The sequence below is a fragment of the Channa argus genome, chromosome 4 (assembly GCF_033026475.1).
Source record: "Channa argus isolate prfri chromosome 4, Channa argus male v1.0, whole genome shotgun sequence".
Taxonomy (NCBI): domain Eukaryota; kingdom Metazoa; phylum Chordata; class Actinopteri; order Anabantiformes; family Channidae; genus Channa; species Channa argus.
In genome coordinates this window covers 1,731,285-1,754,767 of record NC_090200.1, presented here as the reverse complement: position 1 = coordinate 1,754,767, position 23,483 = coordinate 1,731,285, and the positions used below count along the sequence as shown (strand labels likewise).

At 42.9% G+C, this 23,483-nt stretch overlaps 3 protein-coding genes across 6 annotated transcripts; 1 reads left to right on the top strand and 2 right to left on the bottom strand.

Annotated features, from left to right (window-relative positions):
• Window positions 1–1,539: 1,539 nt before the first annotated feature.
• Window positions 1,540–8,818, top strand: ephx2 (epoxide hydrolase 2, cytoplasmic). Of its 2 annotated transcripts, none has more exons than XM_067501511.1 (18): window positions 1,540–1,734; window positions 2,617–2,695; window positions 2,796–2,958; window positions 3,357–3,547; window positions 3,690–3,812; window positions 3,952–4,023; window positions 4,102–4,197; window positions 4,430–4,508; window positions 4,738–4,772; window positions 4,857–4,883; window positions 4,962–5,047; window positions 5,128–5,239; window positions 7,339–7,413; window positions 7,496–7,535; window positions 7,627–7,729; window positions 7,829–7,898; window positions 7,991–8,071; window positions 8,148–8,818. In XM_067501511.1, the coding sequence occupies exons 1-18, from the start codon at window positions 1,631–1,633 to the stop codon at window positions 8,292–8,294; spliced, it is 1,683 nt and encodes a 560-aa protein (XP_067357612.1). In that variant the 5' UTR covers window positions 1,540–1,630; the 3' UTR covers window positions 8,295–8,818. The 2 variants fall into 2 exon arrangements, with proteins under 2 accessions (XP_067357612.1, XP_067357611.1); XM_067501510.1 differs by having other exon boundaries at window positions 1,541–1,734; window positions 7,493–7,535.
• A 452-nt stretch (window positions 8,819–9,270) lies between these two features.
• Window positions 9,271–12,550, bottom strand: plaat1l (phospholipase A and acyltransferase 1-like). The gene is made up of 5 exons (XM_067501516.1): window positions 12,423–12,550; window positions 11,508–11,637; window positions 9,962–10,050; window positions 9,707–9,871; window positions 9,271–9,510 (listed from the first exon to the last, which is right to left on the bottom strand). Exons 1-5 carry the CDS (start codon window positions 12,429–12,431, stop codon window positions 9,445–9,447), a joined length of 459 nt encoding a protein of 152 aa, XP_067357617.1. The 5' UTR covers window positions 12,432–12,550; the 3' UTR covers window positions 9,271–9,444.
• A 1,041-nt stretch (window positions 12,551–13,591) lies between these two features.
• Window positions 13,592–21,603, bottom strand: LOC137125673 (zinc finger protein 513-like). 3 transcript variants are annotated; one of them, XM_067501513.1, is made up of 7 exons: window positions 21,469–21,603; window positions 20,936–21,156; window positions 19,107–19,229; window positions 18,392–18,526; window positions 17,807–18,304; window positions 16,000–16,196; window positions 13,592–15,500 (listed from the first exon to the last, which is right to left on the bottom strand). In XM_067501513.1, exons 2-7 carry the CDS (start codon window positions 20,973–20,975, stop codon window positions 14,901–14,903), a joined length of 1,593 nt encoding a protein of 530 aa, XP_067357614.1. In that variant the 5' UTR covers window positions 20,976–21,156; window positions 21,469–21,603; the 3' UTR covers window positions 13,592–14,900. The 3 variants fall into 3 exon arrangements, with proteins under 3 accessions (XP_067357614.1, XP_067357616.1, XP_067357615.1); XM_067501515.1 differs by having other exon boundaries at window positions 21,520–21,581; XM_067501514.1 differs by lacking the exon at window positions 21,469–21,603 and adding an exon at window positions 21,291–21,447.
• Between the last annotated feature and the right edge of the window lie 1,880 nt (window positions 21,604–23,483).

The following is a 23,483-nucleotide window of genomic DNA, read 5'->3' as shown; positions in this document are numbered from 1 at the left end:
TAATTTAATTAATTATTAATAACAACATATATTTAACGTTAAATTGAGCCAATTTGTTATTTCAAAAGTATGTATCAAACTGGTAGCCATTCACATTAATCTGTACCCAAGAAGTAGCTCTCAGTTTCAAAAAGGTTGGTGACCCCTGATGTATAGGTTTAGGCATATGACGAAGTGATGAGGATGGTGAGGAGCATCTTCCAGCATATTGCAGTAACTAAACGAAAGTGTCAAAAGTCTAGGCCCAACGTGGATGTACACTGGTAAACACACAATTGAAGAGGTCCTACACTAGTTTCCCTGTCATTCAACTGTGGTGAGTGTTATATCTTACACCAAGCATATATGATTAAATACACTGGTGTATATAGTTGGGCCTTTACTGGAGCTCCTCTTTCTTCTTCTTCTTTTCCTTTGGGCTGTTCCCTTTCAGGAGTCGCCACAGCGAATCATGTGCCTCCATCTAACTCTGTCCTCTGCAACCTCTACTCTCACACCAACTAACTTCATGTCCTCTCTCACTACATCCATAAATCTCCTCTTTGATCTTCCTCTAGACCTCCTGCCTGGCAGCTCCAACCTCAGCATCCTTCTACCGATATATTCTAATAATATAATAATATTATGATTTCCAGAAATCAATTTCTATGGAGCGGGATGAGTGGGATTTGTCATTTATTGTTTCACTATCTACTCAGCCCAGTGCCAGCAATTGTCGTGAGTAGAGGGACTGCACTGAAGTCAATGTCCAGATGGATGGACACAAAATGATATTGGACAGTGGGGAAGTCAACATTTCATTTCCTCTAAGTATTGCGTTGTCCCTTTACCATGTCTACAATATCCCAGTCTTCTGAAAATTAATTTTTGTTTTTTTGGAAGCATTTATTCTGAAGCTTGAAATTTTGACTACAACTGTTCCAATAGCTCTGCAAACAGTGGCAAATGCACTTAATGTCTCATAGTGTGCCAGCACATTGTAAGAAGAGACTTGCATTGTCCTAAAAATGGACTAACATTGAAAAATTATTCTGCAACTGTTTTAATCTTCATGATAAAGCTGATGCTGTTTAAATTGCCCTGCAGAATATTTGCTGACATATTTAATATGTTAATGCAAATTTTAAATTTTGCTGTTTCTTGAACTGTTTTGTTTAAAAAAAATATATATGTGGACGCTGCAATGGGCTCCAGGATGTATTTTTAAATAACTGAATGTTTTACTAACTACATTGTTAATTTATTCGTTGTTAAAAGGGGCTTGACAGATGAACCTAAAATATAATTGTTAGTTGTTGTAGTACAAAATAAGCCATTTTATACTCATGCTTATACTTTTTCAAAAATATATGTAAAGCTTTTGAACAGTGAAAGCCAAAGTTGAAAATGTGTTTTGACATGTTTTACTGTAAATGTATGAATTTCCTGTCTAAGATGCTGAGAGAAGCAAGTAGGAGAAGAAGAAGAAGAAGAAGAAGAAGAAGAAGAAGAAGAGCGTGAAGCGCAGCAGTAGAAGAAGAAGAAGAAATGGGCGGTGCTGCAGTGTTGCTGCTCTCTGCTCCACAGCAGCTGAGAAAACACACTCGCTGTTTGAGGACACGCGGACACACACCTGCTGAAGTCAGAGACGATGTCGAAGCAAAAAGTTGTGTTGTTCAACTTTTGGGGGGTTGTTGTCACCTCACGAGCGGAGGCCGTTTTCCACAAGACGGAGGAGCTGCACAAAGTTCCGGCGTAAGACTCCGTTTTTATTACTCACATATTTATCCATTGTGTGTGTGTGTGTGTGTGTGCGCGCGTCTTTCTGTGTGTGTGTGTGTGTGTGCGCGCGCGTCTTTCTGTGTGTGTGTGTGTGTGTGCGCGCGCGCGCGTCTTTCTGTGTGTGTGTGTGTGTGTGTGTGTGTGCGCGCGCGGCACTTTAAAGTACCGGGTGAAACAGAAGTTACACGGACAAAAGTAAAGGGACACGTGAAACTGAAAGGTCAAATAAGACTTTGACTTGTGTGTCCTGCTGCACATCAGCCTTCAAATGGCAGAACTGTCCTGTGTGTTCTATCAGCCGAGATGATGAGATGATGAGGTTTGGTCCACAAATCTGCAGGCTGATCAGTGAACACACCTTTTGATCCAGAGCCAATAATTATAAAATCTCTTTACTCACCAGCTTCCTTCTGTGTCCACAGATCCACACCTGAACCACAGAACCAGACCCAAAAATCTTATTATGTAAATTAGTTGAACCGCTACATTGTTCTGTGTCATTGAAATAAGACACAAATTAGTCACAAGATAATTCATTCTCAGTTTAATCCTCAGTTTTATTTGTCTTTTATTTGTCTAGCCACAGTCCAAGGTCTAGTTGTGTGTGTGTGTGTGTGTGTGTGTGTGTGTCAGAGGGCAAACATGGTGAACAAATTGACTAAAAGTTTTTTAACATTTCTCAGATATTTCGACAGGTTTTTAGATCTATTCCTGCTTCCAATACAGCAACTTCCAAAGTACTTCACTACTGTTTTATTGGTACTTTGACTTAAGTATCAGAGCAGCACCGTTTTCACCACTGTGCACAGTCTGCAGGATCACAGTGAAAGTTTCATGTTGTGGGCTGGTTTGCAGTGGTTTCCTGAGCAGTGTGGCCTCCCGACACGACGGCGCTGTGAGGCGGGCGGAGAGAGGCCAGATCACACTTTCTCAGGTGGGTGAAATTGTGCTGCCTCCTTCAAACCTCATCTGCTGATTTAAAACATTTTTGCCTTTGACCGTGTGTGTGTGTGTGTGTGTGTGTGTGTGTGTAGATGATCCCAGCATTTGAGCAGGAGTGTGTGAACGAGGCCAAGGTGAGGGGCGTGACTCTGCCGTCCGATTGGTCGGTCAAAGGTCTGGTGAACGAGCTCAGAGAGTCGATGTCCAACGTCCATCCAGCTGTGCTGAAAATAGCTGCCAGTCTGCGTCGTAATGGTACAAAGTACTGCACACAAACCTACAGAGAGAAAACAAGTGTGAACATGTTTAGGTTGCTGTTGAAAATGTAGGAGGAAAGACGTTGTTGTGTAGGTGTGAACATGGTAACATTGCTGTTCGTCAGGCTCCTTCCTTTAGGTCCTGGCTCCAGTACGCTGGAAAAACCCTTAGACCTGCTGCATCATGCGTCTACTGTAGAAGCAGGCGACCGTTAAACAACCACAAAGAGGTGGAGACACTGATCCAGATCAGAGTCGAAATGACTGCAAACAAGATTTTGAGGCTTGTTGGTCTTTGCAGATCTTCTGAAGCCTCTTTAAGTCTCCACAGGGTCTGATTGGGTCATAGAGGATCCAGAGTTTCTGATTGAACCCTCTGTGTCTCTGCCCCCTCAGGGTTCCTGACAGCTGTCCTGGCCAACCACTGGGTGGATGACACTGCAGATGGAGACAGTGCCGCTCGCCTCCTCTGTCTACTGGGGGGACACTTTGACCTGGTCCTCCAGTCCTGCCGCTCAGGTCACAGGGTCCCCGAGGCCACGATGTTCACCTGCGCTCTGCAGCACCTGGGAGTGACAGCACAACAGGTGGAGTTCTGTTGTTGGGTATTTGACAACGACAAACATATGATACAGACTTTTTTTTATGATATGAACTTCAGTTTTTCCAAATGTCAAAATGTTCTTTTCATTGAACCAAACTTTGAAGAACTTGTGTGTGTGGTTTCAGGCTGTGTGGCTGGATGCAGATGAGGAGGGTGTGAAGGTGGCAGAAACAGCAGGGATGCAGAGCATCCTAGTGGAAAATGTGGAAGGTGCTCTGGACAAACTGGTCGACTTTACTGGAGTTCAGGTACAGACCAGAGACCAGAAAGACACTAAAAGCAATACGGTTTTAAACGATTTATTAAATCTGAAAGTGACTAAGCCGATGTTGTTTAGACTGTATAATGTGCTAACGTTAGCATGCTAACCTCTACTGTGTGTCTCAGGCTGTTAGAGCAGATAGTTGTCCTGCCGCCTGCAGCCCTGACGAAGTGTCTCACGGATACGTCACCATTAAGGTAACGTCTGCGTCATCACACAGGTGAACAGTTGTGTCCGTCTGACGTTAACAAACCGTCCCTCTGTCTCTGTCTCAGCCTGGTGGTCAGACTCATTACGTGGAAGCTGGCTCAGGTCCGCCGGTTCTGCTGTGTCACGGCTTCCCCGAGAGCTGGTTTTCCTGGAGGTACCAGGTAAGTCGCTGCCAAAAACTGCAGCCCCACAGGAGGAACCAGGGTCTGGGTCACAGTTTTACAGACTTTTAGAACTTTCGAACTTTTAGAGGTGAACTAATGTTACACATGCACCAAGGGACAAACGGCACAAAGTCGAAGTAGAGAATATAAGTAAATGTACATAAATGAAGACTCAAAGTCAGTAAGTTGTCTCAGGATTTTGGTGTCATTGCGTTTCTGTGTCTGGTAGATTCCAGCCATAGCGGCAGCGGGGTTCAGGGTGCTGGCTTTGGACATGAAGGGATACGGAGAGTCCACAGCGCCCCCAGGTGTCTACATGTGTCTGTGTCATACTAAATCACCAGAGGAATGTTCCAGGGACAGATTAATGCAGCTAAGAACAGATAATTGAAGCATTTGACATAAAAACCATTTGAGTAACAAAACGAATGAAGAAGATTTATGGTGTTGAGTCTCGTCACTGTGCAGCTGATTGGGACAGATTGATTGAATAGTGTTTGACATGTTGTAAATGGTGTGTCGCCTGTTGACTCGCAGAGATCGAGGAGTATTCTCAGGAGCAGCTCTGTAAGGTACCAACACTTTACCTTCACCCACTGACATGCACTTTGATCTTGTTTGAAGTCCAACACCAACCTTCTTTTGGTCTTTTCCAGGATTTGATCACATTTATGGACAAACTGGTGAGTAACACACACTGACAACACGTCGGTAAATCATCCGTCACTTCCTGTGAAACCTCCTCTCTGTCCGTCCTCTAGTCGATGCCTCAGGTCACCCTGGTGGGTCACGACTGGGGCGGTGCTCTGGTGTGGAACATGGCTCAGTACTTTCCCGAGCGAGTCAGGTAACACATTAGCAGCTGGCCAGCTGTTCTCCAGATGTGCTGTGTTGTAGTAAAACGCGTTGTTTGTCCTGCCTGTGAAGGGCTGTGGCGTCTCTGAACACCCCTCTGTTCCCGGTTGATCCTTCGGTTCATCCCACAGAGAAACTGAAGTCTGTTCCCATATTCGACTACCAGATCTACTTCCAGAAACCAGTAAGAGATTTTAAGTAGCTGAACTGGATTATTGTATAACTGGGTGATATAAGAGAACAGCTGCCATAACTGATATGGGACAGTTCAGTCCTCACTGTAGTTCCACTTTCTGATCAGCAACACTCCCTCTAAATATCCACTGTAGCAGTAGTTGGAATCTTCCACTTCCACCTGCAGCGAAAACGTGCTGCTGAAATTATCAATAAATCTACAGGTGTGTGTGCGCGTGTGTGTGTGTTTTTACTTACTACAGTTGTATCTAATAAGGTAGAAGTTCGTTGATCTCCCAACAGGAAACATTTCCCAAGGGCTATAAACCAAACATTAATATCACCACACATTGTACTTTCATTGTAGCTCAGATAATGACTTCATCTAAACTAGTGATGTGTCCCAACTGTGAAGAAGAATAATGAAAGGAGAGTTTACCCACTATGTACTTTGACCAGGTGAAACAATCTAATACAGCAGCTTTGCTGTCAATTCTTCTTTCACAATGTTATTATGTTTCAGTTTCTAGGCTGAAACTGTCAGAAAGGTGATAATTCTACTCTCTGTTTATTACTGAAGTCACAGTGGGTGGAGTTGTACTGGTGAACATTGTAAGAAATGTACACCAGTACAACCACTGGATTGCATTCAGTTCCCAGGTGGTCATAATGTTATGCCTGATCCGTGCACATAGAAATGTCCATGTGCTACATCAAGCTCTTCTATTTTCTTTAACAACACACAGTCATTACTGCTGCTAAAAAAAAGAATGAATTGATCTTGAGTTTTGAAGCCCAACACACAATGAAGAGCTTGAGGCCTGTGTGGACTTTACACCAGTAACCAAATTAAAGAGAACAAAAGTTCAGGAGGTTTGAGAACAGCTTGGAAACCCAGCAGATAAGTTGACTGTGAAAGTCCAACAACATAAAGATTGATCCTTCACAACTGATGACGTTACTGTTACTGCTGCTACTACAACAACAACAACAGTATCTTCATGTGTATTAATTATAGTAGTGTATGTAGTAATGAGTGTCTATGTTCTATTGTAAGTAACTTTATTTTAGTTCCTAAACTAATTTAAACTTCATCATGGTTTGTACTGCAGTAAAATTTCAGCTGATTCTAGTTTTCTGCTTTATAACCCACTGCTTGCAACTCTGTTGGGGGTCGTGGGAGGACACAGCCCCCCCACGACCCCCACAGCTATTATCACTGTGGGGCCCTTCTGCTGCTCCAGGGACTGGTGACGGGCAGGCGTCGAACCTGACCTGCGCCGGCTGGCGCCTTACGCTCACGGACAACCTGACCACACCACCAGATCCCTTTCACACTGAGACCTGATCTCAGAGGGACTTTGAATCTTCACTTTGGCTGTTGGACTTTAAAAGTCACTAATCCTCATAAGGATTGAACCCATGTCCTCTGCGTGACCAGGTAGTTCCCTAACAGTCTGAGCTACTTAGTTAGAACCTCTGTTTTTGTTTCTCTGAACCTATTTCTCTTGACTTTGGACACTGGACGTCAAAAGTCTCATAAGCATGGATCCTGACGTCACTAAGTCTCCGCTAACAGTCTCTTTAACAGCCAGAGCTGAATGTTTGGACAGTAGAACCTTTTACTTCTTTGAGCCTTTGACTGTTTACGCTGGGTGGTAAAAATTGACTGAAGCTCACAGGGATCAAACCTGAGACCACAAAACTGAAAGACACTTGACTAACTCCTTAAGCTACTAGGTAAGACACATGAGGAGGGAGATTCTGGGAGCTTTAGGTGTCTGTCTTGTGGTCATTTGACTTCCAGTAGAATCAAGCCCAAACCTTCAGAAGTTCTTTTGGGCAGAAAATGAACCTGAGACATTGTGCTCTCACATACTGACACTCTCTGTGCTGGAGCTTCCTGAGGATCAAACCAACATCCTCACACAATCCAACCTTCACTAACAGCCTGAGATACTCAGACAGACACTAACCAGCTTCTTGTTGGACTTTAATCTTCACTGATTCTCCTGAGGGTCAAACCCAAACCTTAGAACTGAGAAGTAGTCCATGTCATCTCCGAACTGTCAGGAGGTTGCAGAGATAAAAGTGTGTGTGTTTTTACAGGGTGTCGCAGAGGCTGAGCTGGAGCAAAACTTGGAGAGATCGTTCAAGATTTTGTTCAGCAGCAGCAGTGAAGCAGTGAGTGTACACACACACACACACACACGTTTCTCAGATGGAAACACCTTCTTCATGTGCTGTGGTTTTGTTCCCTCAGAAGAATCGTCCTGCCGTCAGCACAGCAGGAGTCTGTGCTCGAGGTGCGAGGATTTCCTGCTAAATTTGAATGAGTTTCCCTCTGTGGTCAGTGTGTGTTTCTAACACCATCAGTGTGGGTGTGTTGTGTTACAGGTGGTTTGTTTGTGGGTCTCCCTGAGCAGATTCCCCGGAGCTCCATGCTGACGGAGGCCGACCTGCAGCACTACGTCAGCCAGTTCAAAGAGAACGGCTTCAGGTTGCTCACACTCAACAGAAAAACACTAAAGGACAAGAGACAATAAGGGACAATGAGGAAGTCACTGAGAAAAGAATCACTAATTGTGTCATTTTGCAGGAGGCCGCTGAATTGGTATCGTAACGGTGAAGCCAACTGGAAGTGGATGTGTTCTCGACCCACAGGAAAGGTCAGTCGCCCTGAGACGGCGGCAGCCGCAATGTGTTTCTGCACATCACGTTCCCGTCGTAAGACAAACGCTTTGCTTTTGTGTGTGTGTAGCTGCTGATGCCGGCCCTGATGGTGACGGCAGGGAAAGACTCGGTGCTGCTGCCGGCCTTCTCCAGAGGAATGGAGGACTTGGTAGGAACATCATGAGGAGTGCAATCACATATTATTAGATATTATCATATCTGATGTCTCATATTTATGAACGCAGATCCCGAACCTGAAGAGACAACACATCGAGGAGTGTGGACACTGGACTCAGATGGAGAGACCAGCAGAGACAAACAACATCCTGATATCTTGGCTCAAAGAAACACACAAGCAGACTGGGGGTGTGAGTGTAGCACCTAAACTGTGAGGGAGGAAAAAAATCTGCTCCTTTTGCTTCAGGTCTGAATTCTTCCAATTTACCCACATAAACAAAACCACATTTTCAAAATAAGACTCCAGAATTCTGAACTGCATTTCAAATTAAAATGTTTTTGTACAGTAATCTCTCTAATCGTGTAAAATGACCCATAATACACAGAAGTACTTCATAACAAGTAAAAGTATCATTAGAAATGTGAAGGGGTAAGATACTTGTAAATGTACTGTGATCGTAATTATTTTAACTAGACAATTTATGATTAAGAGTTAAAACTTCTAATTTAAAAAAACAAAACTAACCCAACATTAAGTTGGACATAAAGGGGTTTTTAATTTTATATAAAATTACATTTTTATTTCCTGGAAACGAAAATCGATCAAATCAAGTTTTGTCTAAAATCATTTGCTTTCACTGAGTTGTTGGATGTAAAGACAAGATGATTTCTGATTTATTAACGTGGTTTTGGAAACTAAATCCAACAGGAATAAACAGGAATACTGGTTTTGATGTTAGTTTTTTATTACGCAGTTTCAAAAATGGGGCCAAGCCAAACATTTTCATGTGAACTTTTACTGCTGTATACAGCAAAAATGAAAAGATGCACCACAAACTGTAGGAAAACCATCATTTAGCACCGACACGGAGCATTGGAACAGTTGAATAAAAGATGCAGGAAAACAATATATTTCAGGAAAACAAACTAAAATCCAAAGAGGAGAGAAACTCTGATAACCGGCTGTAATTTTTATAAAAACAGGGATAATAAACACAATATTACAGTATTGCTTTAAAATATAAACTTTTTCAACTTTAGAATCTTTGCTTTGTTATATTAAGTTTATAATTTAATCTGTTCATTTATCTCATGTCATACAAAGACTGACATGATATGAATCATCATTCATTGGAGCATTTAGCGAAATGATGATGAGGAAAATGAACTTTAAAGAACAAGATCTTCATGTTTTGAGACTTTAATTTACTAATCAGCATTTTGGTCTTTTGTGTAATATAAGGTTCATAAAATCGCTGCATGTTTGAACATTATTAAATTATCACAACTTCTCTTCTGAAAATGTACATTAAACCTGCTCACGAGAAGAACAGCGCCCTCTGCTGGTTCAGGTGGTAGCAGGTTTCACAGTAGCTTCTTCTCAAACAGCTTCTTCCAGGCAGGCATGATGTGTTTGTAAATCCTCTCTATCTGCAACACACACACACACACACACACACACACACACACACACACACAGAGATTTACATGGTTCTCAAACGTTTGTTCTGTATCAGATAAAAAAAAAAATGGAAAACCAACAGCGTCCAATCACAAATCTGCTATGTTCACTGATTAATACTTAACTTTAGTGTCAGTAGTTTTGTGACGGTTTTGAAGCACTGACCTGTTCAGACTTCTTCACTCCGTATCTGAACAGCGTTGCCTGGTGCTCGCTGTTGTGAAACAGGATGTCGAACGTCACCTCGCGGCCCAGCATGTCGTCGATGGCGGGTTTCACCACGTTGTGGAAGTCTCTGGCTGAGAACGAGTCATCCAACATGTTGCTGACCTGGTGGTGAACAACACTGTTAGATATGTGTTTGACTCTCAGAGTGTGTGTGTGTGTGTGTGTGTGTGTGTGTGTGTGTGTGTGTGTTACCTTGTATTTCTTCCCCAGCATGTCCAGCGGGTCCAGTTTAACCTCTGACCTCAGAGCGCGGCCAAACAGCGGCAGTTTGGAGTCTGAATCTGGCAAATGCACATTAAAGGTTATAAAATGAATTTTATTATATGAATTTATAAACATAAAATGAAGAAAAACTACAGATGCGAGAACAACCAGTTTGTAATTTCCTGCTTTTCCACACAAACTGCTAAAATGTGATCTGATCTTCACCAAATGTCCACAAACACAATATTTCTAAGCTGATAAAAAGCAGCCGTGATCGTTCACGTCTTTAAATATACAAAGTGGAGGAGACGTTCATCAGATGTTACCTTTTATGTTTTAATATAATAAATGAAATAGATGGTGGAAGGTGAACGTTTGCAAGATCTCGCCAAAAATCTGTTTTTTCTTTTTTCCATTCACATGTGGCCTGTCTATGAATATTTGTTTCCCCAATATATACAAAATATTTTAGTTTTGTGTGGCCTTTTCCATGAATTTTTGTTATTAATGTAATTTGAGTAGTTTGAACCAAGAGAGATTGTTTCCCACCTTTTTTGATGATACATTTTTGTATTGTATTTTATTTAATAAAATGAATTTGTTTTATTAAATAAAAATATTATTATATTTGTGTTATATTAATATTAATAATTTTGTGTTTTTTCTCATTTAAATATATTGAGTTAAATGTAATTTATTGAGTATTTTACACCGATGTGCGTCTTTTTCCTGTGATCTCCAGCAGATATGTGAGCGGATGCGTTAGGCAGCGTCAGTCAGACAGACAGACTGATCAGTCAACAGCGGGACATGTTTTATCAACTGCTGACAGAAGGAACGTTTAGGGTCCGACATTTTACTTTAATGCTGTGTTATTCTGTTTTAGGCTTTACATGTTTATTATCAATATGGTCATTAATGCTGCTTTGTACTTTGTCTGGTCTGGAGGAAAAGTGGCAGCTCAGCGTCTTTTATGTTTGTTTTATCATTTTGGGAGGTTTGTGAAGACTCTGGTTGCTCCTGGATTAATTTTATTTTTGTGGTGTTGCGTGATGGGAACAATCCCGCTGTTTAGTGGACGTTAATCAGACTTTATGATTCAGAAAAGTGCGTGTTTAACAGGTGCGTTCAAAAAAGGGCATAAAAGACTGTTTGTGTTTTATCAGCTTAGAAATATTGTGCTAATATCTGTGAGTTGGTGAAGAGCTGGTCACACTTCACGAGCAAGTTATGCAGAAAAAGCGACAGTAAAAGTTAATTTAATCCAGCAAACACATTTTAATCACTAACATCCAACACGTTTTAATAAATACTGAGGTTTTATCTTTGCAGTTCAAAAGGTGTTTGTAATTTAGATTTAGAATATTTTAAGAAACAGGTTCGAAGCGTCACCTGTTTGAAGTGACCTCATAAGATCAAATCCTGTCACACTATGCAATAAAACATCAGTTTCCTTTCAACTACTTCCATATTGACGGAAAGTGCTAAAAAGCATTTGCCTAAAGTTTTCTGTGTGCGTGTCGGGGCCACAGACCTCGACATGTCAGGTGAGCCACGTAGGGGACGCCGTCCCTCTCTCCATAGTAGATCCCAAAGTGTGAGAAGTATTTGTTCCTGCGATACTCCACGATGTCTCCCGGGAACAACTGGGGGTGAGAATTGTTCTATGGAAAACAGAGGCAGCGACCATGAAGAACAAAGGAGCTTCGTCAGCGCTGTACATCACACTTCACTAATTCTGAAGATGTATTTTTCCATTACATTAGCAGCAGCAGGCATCAGGGGCCGCTGGGCTTCATTTCAACGTAGAAAAAAGAAGAGACACAAAAGAACCACAAAGCATGGAGCCATGACGATGGTGACACCTCCGTGTCTCCTTCAGGGCGTGTAGCCCTGCTCCCCAGGGGCCGTAATGTCAGAACACCTCCAAGTTTCTGTGGGAACAAACGCCCAGAAGCTCGCAGGAGTCCACACGTTCAAAGCCAAGTCCCTGCTTTTGTGTTACGGACTATTGGGACGTTTCACACAGTGACAGGCTCAAAACGCCACTAACTGATGTGTGAGGTGTCAGAAAGCAGCAGCGGGGTTTTTTTAAAACCACAACTAAAAGTGAAGTGGGCGGAAGCCACATAATGAGAAGCGCTTCTACGAATTCCACCACACTTTTATTATTCACATTCATTTCTGTTTCATCATCGTTTGTTTTAAACCCTTCAGCAGAACTAAGACTGTTAATTCTTGGTTTCAAGCATTAAAATCAAACAGATGTTTGAAAGCTCGACACCTTCCTGTTCATCGCAGTTTCTGATGAGGTTAAGCACAAAAAAAAGTAACTAAAAGCTGGAAACCAAAGACTTTGGCATTTGACCTTCAAAGGACAATTTCTGCACTGACGTCACCATCGGAACACAAATAAAAGCCGGTAAATGAGGATAAAGGATGTACTCACCGCACCCATGGGCTCTGGATTTTACTGATGCTCTCTTCAGTCTCTTAAGTCTGAAATTAAGTCCACAACAGCCCCAGAGAAACTCCATCTGATTTACATACAGCCCGCACCGCCGAGATGAACATCAGTCACGGTCCAGCGGCCTCGCTCCCAACACCCTTTTTACCCACCCAACCTCTACATCTGCTTTTAATAACCAGGCTTCACGTCCGCATGTGCTGCTGGGGGGCTGAGGTGATTTTGGGGGACATTTCTGCATGAGGATTCACCAGGGAGCATCGTGAGTCCCCCTGTGTCCTCGTCCCTCCACCTTGTGAAGGTGGCTGATGAAGCAGGTGTTTCCTAAACAGACACTGTGAAAGGGGAAGTAGCTGCAGCCAGGCTTGTTCGAGTCACCGTGTGAGGCCCAATACGTGGTTTTACCTCACTGAAACAAACTGTTCTCTCAAAGCTGAGCTCCGGGGCCAAAGTCCTGAATGAAAGTGGCTCCGTGAAGAACTTCTCGAAGAGAAGCTGAGTTTGTTCAAATGCACGATGATTAGTCACGGAGCTTCTGGGTGGACAGATGAAACCAAATGAGAGAGAAGAGGGGCATCCCCGCTGTGACACGTGCACGAGGAGGAGTTCTGGCCTCTGGCTGCTTTGCTGCATCTTAAAGAAACAAGACAAACAACCTGCCAAGTGTCAGACTCCGACCCAGTCGCAGCTGGAACGGGACCACGACCCAAAACACCATGAAAGTCACAGCGTGAAGAAGGCGTCTGGTGAACAAAGAGCTGAGAAGTGTTTTTGTGTCATTTTTGGATAAATCTATCGCTCATAAAGTACCAGCGTTAAACACCGTGTAACAATAAAATCCTCCTGAGAACCAAGGAAAAAGCTGCCGTCTCTGTCTGAGCATGAAAACAAAGTTCCCCTCATCCCACCCAAACACACGGTGCCACTGGAAAAAGGCCAGGAAGTCGTCTGATGAGCACATCAGGACTTAGCACGGTAGCTCCAAGACTCAGAAGATGTAGATCACTGTATGTTATGTCCACGACAGAGGACATACATGAAGAGGACACAATGACAATTTAAGAAGCAGTTCATTTGAAAACTTATGTCTTTCATGGTTTTAGTGAAAAGCATCACAGATACCAACAACCTTTAATAAATGTCCACACGTCCCCAGTAAACCTCCTTTATTCCATATTTGTACTACAAAGGTTTCACAGTTTAGACAGAGTTGATTTTAAATAAGGCAGAGCTCCAACAGCTTATAAAACACACACGATATAATGCCTGAAGAGTAATAATAATAATCATAATATGAATAATGGCAGCTTTTTCACACGTCATGTCAAAAGATTAAACGTTTTCTGTCAAAACCGGACACGAATCAAACACTTGAACCTGGATTTTTGTTCCTTATGTTAAAATGTCACTACAATCTACAAAATCAAAAAACGTTTCTCGATGTCTGACGGAAATGTTCACGATGTGCTAAAATGAAATAGTTTCATTTATTCCCTGAATTGTTAATGTTTGAGCAGTAGTCTGGTCTGAAACCAAGTGGACAGATCATCTAAACACAAAGAAATGGGATCAAATCTTTTCCATTTCAGGATGATGATATAAAACCAGAACAGAAAACTATAAAATACCTCCTCCTAAAATAATAATAATAATAATAATCGATTCAGACAGAAAACATGTGACATTCAGATTAACAGCAGGACTTCTGTGCATCTTCACTTTGAAAAGTGATTTCTTCTTGATTAACCTGTATAATTTTCTTAAAATGCAATAAAATGGATCACTAGAAATATAGAGATATGAAATATTTTGAAGACTGTTTAGAAAAATTATCTGAGATTTCAGAAAAGACTTAATTTTACAGAAATAAAGTCCTAATGTGAAAAGAAAACAATTATATAAAAGTTGTGATTGTGCAAGAGAAAGACTGAAGAATCTGTCTGGTCAATATCAATTTGAAATATGTTTCTGTAAGTGGACGTAAAGATGAAAATCTTTCACATTAATCGTGTCTGCAGCCATTTGTCAGTAATAAAACCCGTTACTATGATATCTGTTATCTAACTGGGCAAACACACAGAATTCCACCGAAAAACTAGATAAGTGTGTTAAAAAAAAGGACCCAACACAAAGTGTGTGAGATGATAAACCACCCTGCTGTTCTTGAAAAATAAATCATAAATCCACCAAGATTTACAAAATATAGACTATTATTTGTAGAGGAAAAAATAAACATTTCATCAGGTTCACACAGAACGAGACACTGTGGACTGAATTTAGTGAAAAGGGAAAACGGTGTCTCTCACACACACACACACACACACACACACACACACCTTTATAAAGTCAGTGCAGCATTACAGTTCAGTCTGTCAAAGGCACCTGAGTTTAACTCCAAGCCGACCTGAAGGTTCACCAGTGTTTACATAATGCAACACACCCACACACCCACACACACCTCTAACTGTGCTCCTGCACCTGACTCTGGCTCTCCTGAGTGTCTCTGCCCCAGCTGAGGCCGTTGACCGGTGCGTGTTTGTCCCAGCTGTCCGTGTTGTGTCCGTGTTTTCTCTGGTGCCGTTTGTAGTTGTCCCAGTGGCCTGTGGTGTAGCCGCACTCGCCGCAGGCGTACGGCTTCTCACCCGTGTGTCGCAGCATGTGCCTCTTCAGGTTCATGCTCTGGTTGCAGGAGTAGCCGCAGACGCCGCAGTGGAACGGCTTGGCGCCCGAGTGGATGCGCTCGTGTCGCCGCAGGTTGGCCAGGTTCCCGCAGGCGTAGCTGCACGACGGACACTGGTACGGCTTCTCGCCCGTGTGCACACGCAGGTGCCGCTTCAGGTTGTCGAGGTGCGAGGAGGTGTAGGGGCAGTGGGGGCAGCGGTGGGGCTTCTCCTCTGAGTGGGTGTGGGCGTGGCGGGCCAGGTGGTTGGGGTAGTGGGACAGGAAGGGGCAGTGGGGGCAGCGGTACAGCTTGGCACCTCGTTGGCCTCTCCTGGATCCACGCGACATGGGCGGGCTGCGGGGCGGCGCCGATTCGTCCTTAGAGCAGTGACGACACACCTAAGAAAAAAAAACAGACGTCAGGAAACGTTTGCTGAGGACACACAGATACAAAGTACTATTACTCTGTACTGAAGTGTACTGTGAAGCACTGTACTTCTACTGCTACGTGTAAAAATACAAGAGCAGATGAATCCATGTGTCAGACGTCTGTTCTGCTCTAAATGTCTCACATGGTTTCAGTTCAGTAAAAACGAGAGAGAAAAAAAGAGAAAAGCTAAAAATAATGACGAATATAAAGATTAGGTGATGATCCCCCCAGAGTTTCACTGAAGTTTAACTTGAAACCCACTCCCTTAACTTGCTAGAAGTAGACGTTGGTCAGGGAGATGAGGTCAGATATTGATGTTGTTGCTATGGAAACCAACACCCTATTGCGCAACAGACTTTTAAAATCAGATGACGAAGTGATTTTTACGGCAGCGAATGAACCTGGTTATGATTCATACTTGAAAAACTAAAGATTTAAAACATGAATCTGGGTCTGAGGAATCCTCACCTGTCCTCCGTCACCCTCCCCCTCCCCATCGGCCTTGTCGTCCCCCTCCAGGTCAGCCTCCTCCAGGGTGAGGCCGCACACCCGGCAGCACAGGGGGAAGAGGAGGACGGGCAGCGGGGCAGAGGGGGAGCCGAGAGCCCCCAGCGTCTGGAGGTAGCCTGAGTCCTGGGACACTCGCAGGGTCAAGTCTGACACCACTGCAGGAAGACGAAGGAGGGACATTTATTTTCATTTAACCATGAAGAGCATTAAATCGCTGTGAAGTTAATTACTGCAGTTTTTACTAAGGATGAGAAGCGTAAAGCTCAAACTTCCTCTTCTTACTTCTTCTTATAGTTTTTTATTAACTGAGCTGGTTGTCTTCCTGTGTTGCCTCATCAGCGATTAAAACTTTATTTTATTGCATCACTGTGAATTAATCTTCATCTGGATGATAAACAGATTCAAGGTGAAGACTTTCCTCCAAATGTTGGTTTCAGGTCAATAAGCAGCAGAGACGAATTTCTTCTCTTCCTCATTTTTTTTTATCTCTTTCAGTTTCACCTTTTCACTTCCCCTTTTCTGCTTTTCTGCCCTCAAATTAGATTTGCCCTCGTTAGACTTTAACAACCCTGATGTTTCTCTTCAAACAGACCATAAACCAATCACTTACTTACATTTACTCTCTTAACCTTTAGATTTTCCCAACTAGACACGATTTAAAATCTACTGGAGTTTCCTGCATTCGTGTCTTCTCAAACTTTTCCCAAACATTCACATGCAAATCACTTTTTACTGTAGCTGTGTGACATTTCTACCACAAACCCACATGTACAGTAGTTATGGGAGTTGACTAACAGCACGGTGCAGCAACACGCAGGTTTTTTGTTTTGTTCTCTTAAACTCTTGTGGACTAAAAGTTTCAATTCAACATGGGGATGAATGTTTGTTTCTGTGCAAATGTTTTTCCAGTTTCACGTAGCTTTTGACAAACCTGGCAAAAGAAAAAAACAACAACTAAACTATATATTTCTTGCAGCGACTGGTGGTAATTGTATTTGCAGGAGCAGGTTTTCTGCAGCCGATGGAGCTGATTCTCCTGTGACGCTGCAGAAGAAGGTGTGAAAAGATGATGCAATGATGAATAAATCAGCAGAATTTTTAGATAAGTAAAAAACTGTTTTAAAATGTTGTGGTTTTAACTTCTTTGATATCAAGATTTACTTCTTTTTTTAGTCCTTTATGAGACACATACAGAACTGTTTAGGAGGAATAGATGGGAACTTGGTCCCCTTTTATGTTCTAGTAACGGCAATTTTAATTGGGGAAATGAAAGTTGCAACATTTTAAACCATTAAATGTTCTGACTTGTAGTAAAACAGAGGTCACTGCATCTTCCCACAGCCAAAAACTGATGGGAAGCTGAAGACAACTTAATGACATTTTATTCACTGTATGTTAGAGACGTCAGTCGAGCAGGAAATTCTTCAGAGAACTGAACAAAAATGGACACAACTCACAATTCGGTTTATGAGGTTTTCGTCAGACATGGTGACCTGGCTGTAAAACCTCCAAACGAGCTCTGATCAGGGATTTTCTTTACATACTATCAAACATTCTTAGTCTACTAAGTGCAAGTCTACATCAATTTATAGTTTTACCAGTATTTCAAGCAGAAAAAGTGAAAAGGTGAATGAATACATTTTAACTCTCGAATTCACAGACGACCGTAGATGCTTCTTCATAGCTAACAGTGGCTTTCACATTACTCAGGTTCACTGATGGGTGTGAGTTTGTTAAATCCCTGTGTGATGCAGCAGACACTTACCTTCCTCCGTCTCATCGTTTGTTTTTCTCCGCCTGCCTCGCCGCTTTTCCTTCTCCCTCCTCGGTGGCCTCTCTCCCATGTGCATGCGCTGGTGTCTCCGCAGGTTTCCCAGGGAGCTGCAGGCGTAGCTGCACTGGTGGCAGCAGTAAGGCTTCTCCCCCGTGTGCGTGCGGGCGTGACGCTGCAGGTTGACGAGCTGGGCCGAGGCGTACGGACAGACGGGGCAGCGGTACGGCTTCTGGCCGTCGTGAATCCTCATGTGGCGCTTCAGGTGGTTGGAGTAGCGTGAGGTAAAGGAGCACAGAGAGCAGGAGTAGAGCTTAGGAGGAAGGTCGGCAGCTCCGTCTGTCTTACCGATGCTTCTCCTCTTCCTGTCGGAGCTGCTGCTGATGGATCTGTCAGACTCCTCCACCTGAGAGGAGTCGGCAGAGGCTGCATGCTGGAGGCCTTCCTCGCAGGTGAGACAGTAAAGCTCCGCCCCGAGGTCCAGACCCACACCTGACGTTTAAATAAAAATAAAAATGGATGAGTTCCCCTTCATCTTGTCTAGATGGAGAAGAAAAGTGTAAAAGGTTTGTTAGTTACCCAGATCTAAACCTGCACCCAGAGGCATGTCGCCCAGGAGCTGACCACATCCTTTACATGAGAGGAACGCTGGGAAAGTGGAGTCTGTTGGTGCCGAAGGGTCGTCCTCCACACTCAGAGAGAACACCGTCATACCTGAATGTGGAGACAAATATCTCATATTTTGCGTCACAGGACACACTCACTTGCTGAGGTACTTTAAGCTGTAGTTGCGTGGCTGGGTGAGGTGGGGTAAGCACGATCCCTGAGAGTCAAACTGGGCTGACAAGACTGTAAAAGAAGCACTGTAACAGCCCGAATGCTAAAAACACAGGAGCCAGAATCCTCTTCATTCAAAAAGAAAATGTGATGATGAATTTTTAACTGTCTATTGCACCAATTTAATGCAAACGCTACTGTATTTAACTACTTTATAATAATTTGTTATAGAATAACAGGTGAATTACAATGCAGATTTAACAGAAACGTAGTGTGCTGTTTGACACATAACTCAAACTGAAGCATCGTTCAGCTTTACGTGACAATAAGCTGGAGGAAAAACCCCTTTCTGAACTATACAAAGTCAGTTATTAATGTGGGATCATTGATCAGTTCTTACATGAAAAAAAAACTTGTATCCATTGGCTCCATTTATCATAGCTTTTCTTTTGATGCTCAGATGTCCTATAAAGACAAGGTATAAGGTGAAGTGTATGTGTGAGTGTGTCCTACTGACCGGGCTCTCGATCCAGCTCCATGATCTCCGAGTCTCCGAACTCCAGCTCTCCGCTCAGCAGGAAGTCGCTTTCTAAAACCAGGCAACCAGGCTCACACACCACCGCCCCGTCGCCCGACTCCACTGAACACACACATTAATTCTCTACTTTACCAAACATGATTATGGTCTGAAACAAGTCACGACACACTTTCAAACACTTGACTGCAGAGAGATGGGTGAGTGTATGACGGTCGACGGTAACGTTCTCATCAAATAAAAACTACGAATCTGCCTGAAGGACCATTGCCTCAAACAAGCTTTACACAAAAAGTTGGATGTACCTGCAAAATAAAGTCTGTGAATGTATATGCTTTGTATTTGTTGGTCTATTTTTAAGAGCACATTCAAACAAACCAGGTCAAAACAAATTCAAGCTTTGAGTCTGTAAACTGAAAGAAACAGGACAAAAGCCAGTGTGACAATAAAGATTTGCGTGAGAAACAGCAATAGAAGATGATGGACAAAAGTAAGAGAGGTGCAGAGGATGTGAGAATGTAAATGTGGGAGAAAACAGAGGCAGGCAAACAGGAAGTCAGTAAGGATGAGATAAGTGCTGAGGAGGAAGAGTTGGAGAGCGAGGGAATCAGGAAAAGGAAGACGAGTGAAAGAGGAGATGAGGAATCCAACCAAGCAAGGCCCTGATGATGCAGGACATTTTATACACTCGGCTGCTGTGACACCATCAGCACATTGGTGATTGAACTTTTCCAATAACTCGCTGTTTGGTTGTTAGTTTCCACTATATTCGAGTTTACCTGAAGTGAAAGATTTATGCTGCTTCTAAATTACACGCAGTGGACGAGTCGTCCATTTCTCGGCTGCCTTACACATTTTTTTTGCTTTTCCACTTTCATTATTTCAGGACTGCACTACCTCACTTTTTATTTCCTTTATTGTTCCTTTTTTTTTTGCTCTTTTTTTCCTATTTTTATTTTACTTTACTGTTTGACATTGTTTGTGGACGGCAAAGTACGAATTTCATGGTGCAGGGAAACATGCTTTCTGTCTGTGCATATGACAATAAACACTGAATCTTTTGGAAGCATGACTCACAGATTCTATATTTGCATCACCGATTACAAGAATAGCATATAAAATAACATCAACGACAGAGTTTATCTGCTGCTTAAAGACAACTTTTACTTTATTTTCCTCAGAATACTTCCGCACACCAGGATGTTAAAGCAGTACTTCTTCCACTTAAACTGGAAGAAACATTTAGGACCTCGTTAAATCAAAATGTACTTTCAGCACATTTCAAAGCATTTGAGAAAATGTGAGACATTTTATAGGCTGCAGACGTAAAGCAACTACAGGTGATTTACAGAAAAGCCAGAGCTGAAACACCAAGGCTCATTTACAAAAAGAAGGGAACAGAAAAGCACTGAAAGAAAGGAAGAACCACAGGAAGGAAAGGAAGGAAGGAAGGGGGGGGGGGTCAGGTAAAAGCTCGCAAAAAGGAAGAGAGGAACCAGAGTCCAACTGTGCCAAAACATTCAGGATGAGATAACAACATGTCTCCAGCAGTCTTCCTCTCTGACAGATAATGAGGAAGAGACGGAGCCTGCAAAGTCAATACGTTAGACCAGTTAGGCAACTTTTCACAAGGCAGTTTACTGAGCAAAGCTTCAGTTAAACGGCTCGACACTTAAGAAAACCATCAAGTAAAGTGGACCAAGGGCAACAAATGGCTCCTTCTTTAAAAGTGTGACAGTGATTTAAGGTTCGTACAATAAACAGCAGGGCTCGGGACCGCAGACGGAGTCGAGCCGCTGCTGGAAACTCACACTTCACCGGCTGCGGGTTGGACTGTTTCCTCCGCGGCATCGTCGCGTCTCTCCTGCTCCGGTTGTGGAAAGGCACCTCACACGCAGCGGGGTCTGGTCCGTCCGTACGTCCGTCAGCCAGGCAGGCAGGCAGCTAACTGCATGTCATCATCATCATCATCATTATCGCCTCCTTCCTCTTCCTCTTCCTCCAACGGACAGCAGCAGCGGCGGTGTCATCGCTGCGTTAAGAAACATACACCGACACCAGCAGCGATTCAGACCGACTGACCGGCATCTTACAGTCAAAATATCAAACATTTAATGTTTTTCCAACTGTAGATGTATTTTTTCTCTCAGTTTCCCTCCCACACACCTGTCACTTTAACCCCGGGGTTCAGTCTTTGTTATTGTTTCGCAGTAAATAGTCGGAGCCATCTTGCTAGCAGACTAGCTGCCAAGCTAACTTAAACATTAAAAACTGAGCCGCCGTTTCAACTTAAAACTTCAAATCCACTCTTCATCAGTAGCTATCACTTGTCTGGCAAACGTACCTGTCATAGAGTCCGCGAAATGTCACTGGCGTCGAAAAAAAGGTCGCTTACCGATGAAAAACAGCGCGTTATTCCCGACCGCTCACCGCTTCTGACGGCGATGCGCCGGGTCCGGGCTCTGTGTGACGTCACCCACAGGCGCAGGAGGATTGTGGGACTTGTGGTCCTCACGCCGAAGCGAGTCCGGCAAACAACTTCGAAGAATTACATGAAATCTAAGAGTGTTTCTAGGTGGTTTCGCTTTCAAATACATACATACAAAACTCTGAAAGATGCTTAATAAGCTTTAAGGTCATTAAGTTTGGCAATAAGTAAAAGTCAAACCAATAAATAATAAAATATCTCTTAAAAGACTCTTCAAACTCAGGATGTACTGTTGGAAAGAAGGTGCTTCAGCTGGTTCTAGTCCCCTTCAGGTGGCAATCAGTAAGACTTGATCACAAATAACAAAGTAATCATGGCCTCAAACTCATCAATCCTCTGTTTTGTGTTTTTCTTTTCTGGATCCTCCTGTAGGACGTAGTTTTGTACCTTGACAACTGGTGGCTGCCATTGTTCTTATCACCCCCTGCCATTCATCGTAGGGGGGTTTTGACCTCTGTTATCTTTGTGTCCTTTGTCCTCTGTCACTTCCATCACATGGTTCTCTCTCAGGTTTTCCCTCATCAGGGAGGTTCTGGATCAGATTGAGCTCTTTTGTCGATTGTCCAGACTAAATCGATGGCTGAGCAGTGTCCATCAGCGTGAGCTCGTTCTCCAGCCTGAATTTAAAAGTAGATATGTAACGTCCTCTCAGCCCTGCAGTTCCTGAATCAAAGTCATGTTTTTCTGGCCTGATGTTTATCACTTAGCAAACAAACGAAGATCTTTGTTTCACAATTTGAAAACTTACTGTCTGCAGAGCGTCTTCAGGCCTGTTTCTGGCCATTTTTGGTCATTTCTTCCATCAGTTTTTATTTATTTACCTTTAGATGGTTCCTTGCTCAGTGAATGCAGCATGCTGCTCTGTGAACACACACACCCTCTGAACTTTTCCTTTTGTATTTCTGAAAAGAGATTTGTGTTGGACACAAGTATCAGTACCAGCTTAACCCTGGGACAAAAACACATTTGCTACACTGCATGATTCACAGGTGCTAAATCATAATGATCATAACGTGAGCGTTTTGCACAGCGTAGCAGAAAATTAACTGAAGTATTGTGCAGTGCAGTTTGTGGTACTCGTACTTGGGTATTTCTGAATTTCATTATACTGTTGTAGATTTTAAATGCAAGGCTTAAACCTGCAATGGAGTAAGTACAGGTACTTTTACTTATGTGGAGCTTCTCTCACCTCTGCCGTGTACTACGAGTTAATAAAATTAGGAAAAGTAAGTAGCAGAGCAAACACGTTACCTGCGTGCGGCTCTTCACCTGAACGTCCAAGAGCAGGAAATGATGTCACTGTACTGTATTTCCACCTGTGCAGAGACTTGTGTCAGACCTTTTAGCTGACAGAGGAGAGATTTGTCTCTAATTGTGAAAAGTGCTGCTCAGACGAGCATCCTCAGCCTCCTTGTCTGTGTCCTGTGACGTGGGACAACTGTCCCTGCTGTGGATTCTGGCAACACTGTGTCACACACTCACATGCATCAGCAGCATGACTCTATTTCTATAACCAGTTTGTATTAGGAATTAATGTACATATTCTCTCTAACATGTTTTTACAGTTTCCATTGTGCTGTATCTCCCATTTCCAGACAATCAGCCTCATTTGTTCAGATCTCTGTTGTTTCCCTCAGCACTGGTCAAACATTGAAGCTCATGTGCACCAGGTGGTGCTAGAACCTTGAAATCAAAAAACAAAGCTGACTCAGATTTGATCTCGGTGTCCTGCAGAATTAACAGCACGTCCACATTTGACATTTTACCATAAAACAGCCCCTCACCATCAGATCAGATTAACTGGAGACAGTTTCCAGGAAAAGGCTCATGTTGGGTTTTTATCTAAATTTAACTCTGTATTTAACTAAAAA